This window comes from Panthera leo, chromosome A1 (genome assembly GCF_018350215.1).
Source record: "Panthera leo isolate Ple1 chromosome A1, P.leo_Ple1_pat1.1, whole genome shotgun sequence".
Lineage (NCBI taxonomy): Eukaryota > Metazoa > Chordata > Mammalia > Carnivora > Felidae > Panthera > Panthera leo.
Genome location: NC_056679.1, coordinates 105,191,906 through 105,194,098, shown reverse-complemented (window position 1 = coordinate 105,194,098; position 2,193 = coordinate 105,191,906). Strand labels below are relative to the sequence as shown.

Below are 2,193 nucleotides of genomic sequence, written 5' to 3'. Positions count from 1 at the left end.
TGGTAATGGTCACACAACTCTGGGAAGGATCTAAAAGCCTCTGAATTGTACACTTTAAAAGTGTAAATTTTATGGCATGTGAATTATATTTCAATAAAGCTGTTATTTTTTTAATTTATTTTTTTAATTCAAGACGGGTGCCTGGCTAGCTCATTTGGAAAAGCTGACTCTTGATATTGGATTGTGAGTTCAAGCCCCACGTTGGGTGTAGGAATTATTTTTAAAAAATTAATTAACAAATATTTTTAAGTCAAAGGCAACATGGGGAGGGGGCAAATCTGCACAGCAGGTCCTCCAAAGAATGTTAAAAAAAAAAGGGGGGGGAGACAATAAAGCAGTTTTTTTAAGGGCTGCCTTTTCAGGCATGGTTGGCCTTTTTAACTCTTTTTTTAATAAAAAAAAAATAGGATGGCTAGCTGAGGAGAAAATTAGAAGACATAGATTATAAATACAGCTTCAGGAGTTTCATTTAGGTACAAGGTTTTCCTACATTAGAAGTTGGAATAAGAGGTTTTCTCATCTCTCTTTTTTGGGGTCTTAAATAGTGCTTAGTACAGGTTGTACGCAGGCAGGACGATCTGTGGGAGCCCTTTCTGAAATGTGAGAGGGTTGAACTCGATGACCTTGCAGCTTTTTCTGTCTCTCGGGACACTGTCTGTCCTCCGCATTCTGTCTCACACGTGGCCACCAGTGCATTCGTCTCGGTGAAATAGGAGAGGAGATGCTACCGTTTCTTGCAAAGTTTTATTTGGCTTCCCTATTCAGTCATAAACACACATTCCTCTTAAGACTGTGAAAGTCTTCTCTTCTAGACAATTAACTTTTTGCTTACAAACACAACTCGTAGCTGCCCTTGCAACCCAGAATTTCAGTCACGTGTGTGAAAAAAGTAAATTCGCATTATGTATGGACACCTCCACACAGGTTATTAATACAAATACCTAGAGTGTACTTGGCCTGGTGAAGCGTTTTCAAACCTCCGCAAGTCTTTGATTTCAGTTGTATTTGAGAAATAAAATGAGCTCATCCTCACTCATCTTTACTAGGGATGGGACCGTTTGCGCTGAACTGTTTGCGCTGTTTGCTCCCCAAAGCTGCCTGCTTTGTAGGAGATAATAGGGACCTTCTTCGGTCCACTCAGCACAGTCTTCCTTACTCTCTGCCAGGGACCCGATTCCCATGATGGTAAAGCAAACTGAGAGACACCTTCAGAGCAAAGAAGTCTCTTCGTGGCCCCGTGACCAGATTCATTTCAGAGCCATTCTGTTCTTTATTCTCTGGTTGAGGGGGGAGAGTGCTTCATTTTATGGCAAAGTTTATGTCAGTGCTGGTGCTCTTGCTTTCACCACCACACGTATTCAGAAGTATTCATTCGTTGAGTAAACAGAGAAATTCAAACCTTCCTATTTTTGGCGAGTGTTAGAAACCTTCATCCCCCGTATCCTCAAATGTTTTGTAACCCAACGGCATGGTTAATAAATGAGGGATTGTGGACCTACGACCGGGTGTTGATGAAACTTGGTGTGTTTAGAATATTGGCTAAAGAGAAATCCTTGCCAAATCATGATGCACGTCACCTCCTCCGGAGGGGATCCTGCTCCCCCTCCGCTAAGCAAGGGCATGGTCAAACTGCCCCTTCTCCAGCCCTTCAAGTCCATCAGCCCAAGTCGAGGTTGGCATGCTCCGATACGGGTCCAGAAGAATCCGGAAGCACCTGACAATGAGGATGCCCAAGAAAATGAACAACAAAATCACAAAAACAAATGTGGTCTTCTGTTCCAGAGACATGCTAGAATCTGATGATGTGTTCTCAAGGGGCACTAGGGTGAAGGGACGGGCTGTCCTCCATCCATCGTCCAGGGAAGCTAGAGCACAGGATCTCCCAGTTTCCTTTTCTTCCATCATCAGTCTACTGAGGTCATGGTGGCTACTGCGCCTTGGACAGGCTGAGTTATCTGCAAGAAGAAAGAAAGGGAAAGGAGAGGGAATAAACTACCAACGAGCAACTTTATTTCTGCGCTCACAGTCATGTTTTGCAGAGAGAAGAAGGAATCTCTAAACTTTTTCACCCAAGATGCTAAATTCTGTGTAATTACGGGAAAGAATATTTTACTCTTGCATGAAATTACCAGATTGTCCTCAGAGCAGCCACCTGGAGCCAGGAGGGATGGGCGGGGAAGACAACCAGAGTAC

At 43.4% G+C, this 2,193-nt stretch overlaps 1 protein-coding gene across 1 annotated transcript; it reads right to left on the bottom strand.

Moving 5' to 3' along the window:
• Positions 1-431: 431 nt before the first annotated feature.
• On the bottom strand, positions 432-1,853 carry CTXN3 (cortexin 3). Its single transcript, XM_042934287.1, is given in 2 exon segments — positions 432-1,826; positions 1,829-1,853. Coding segments are annotated over 2 exon segments (243 nt in total). The 3' UTR covers positions 432-1,608.
• Positions 1,854-2,193: the final 340 nt, after the last annotated feature.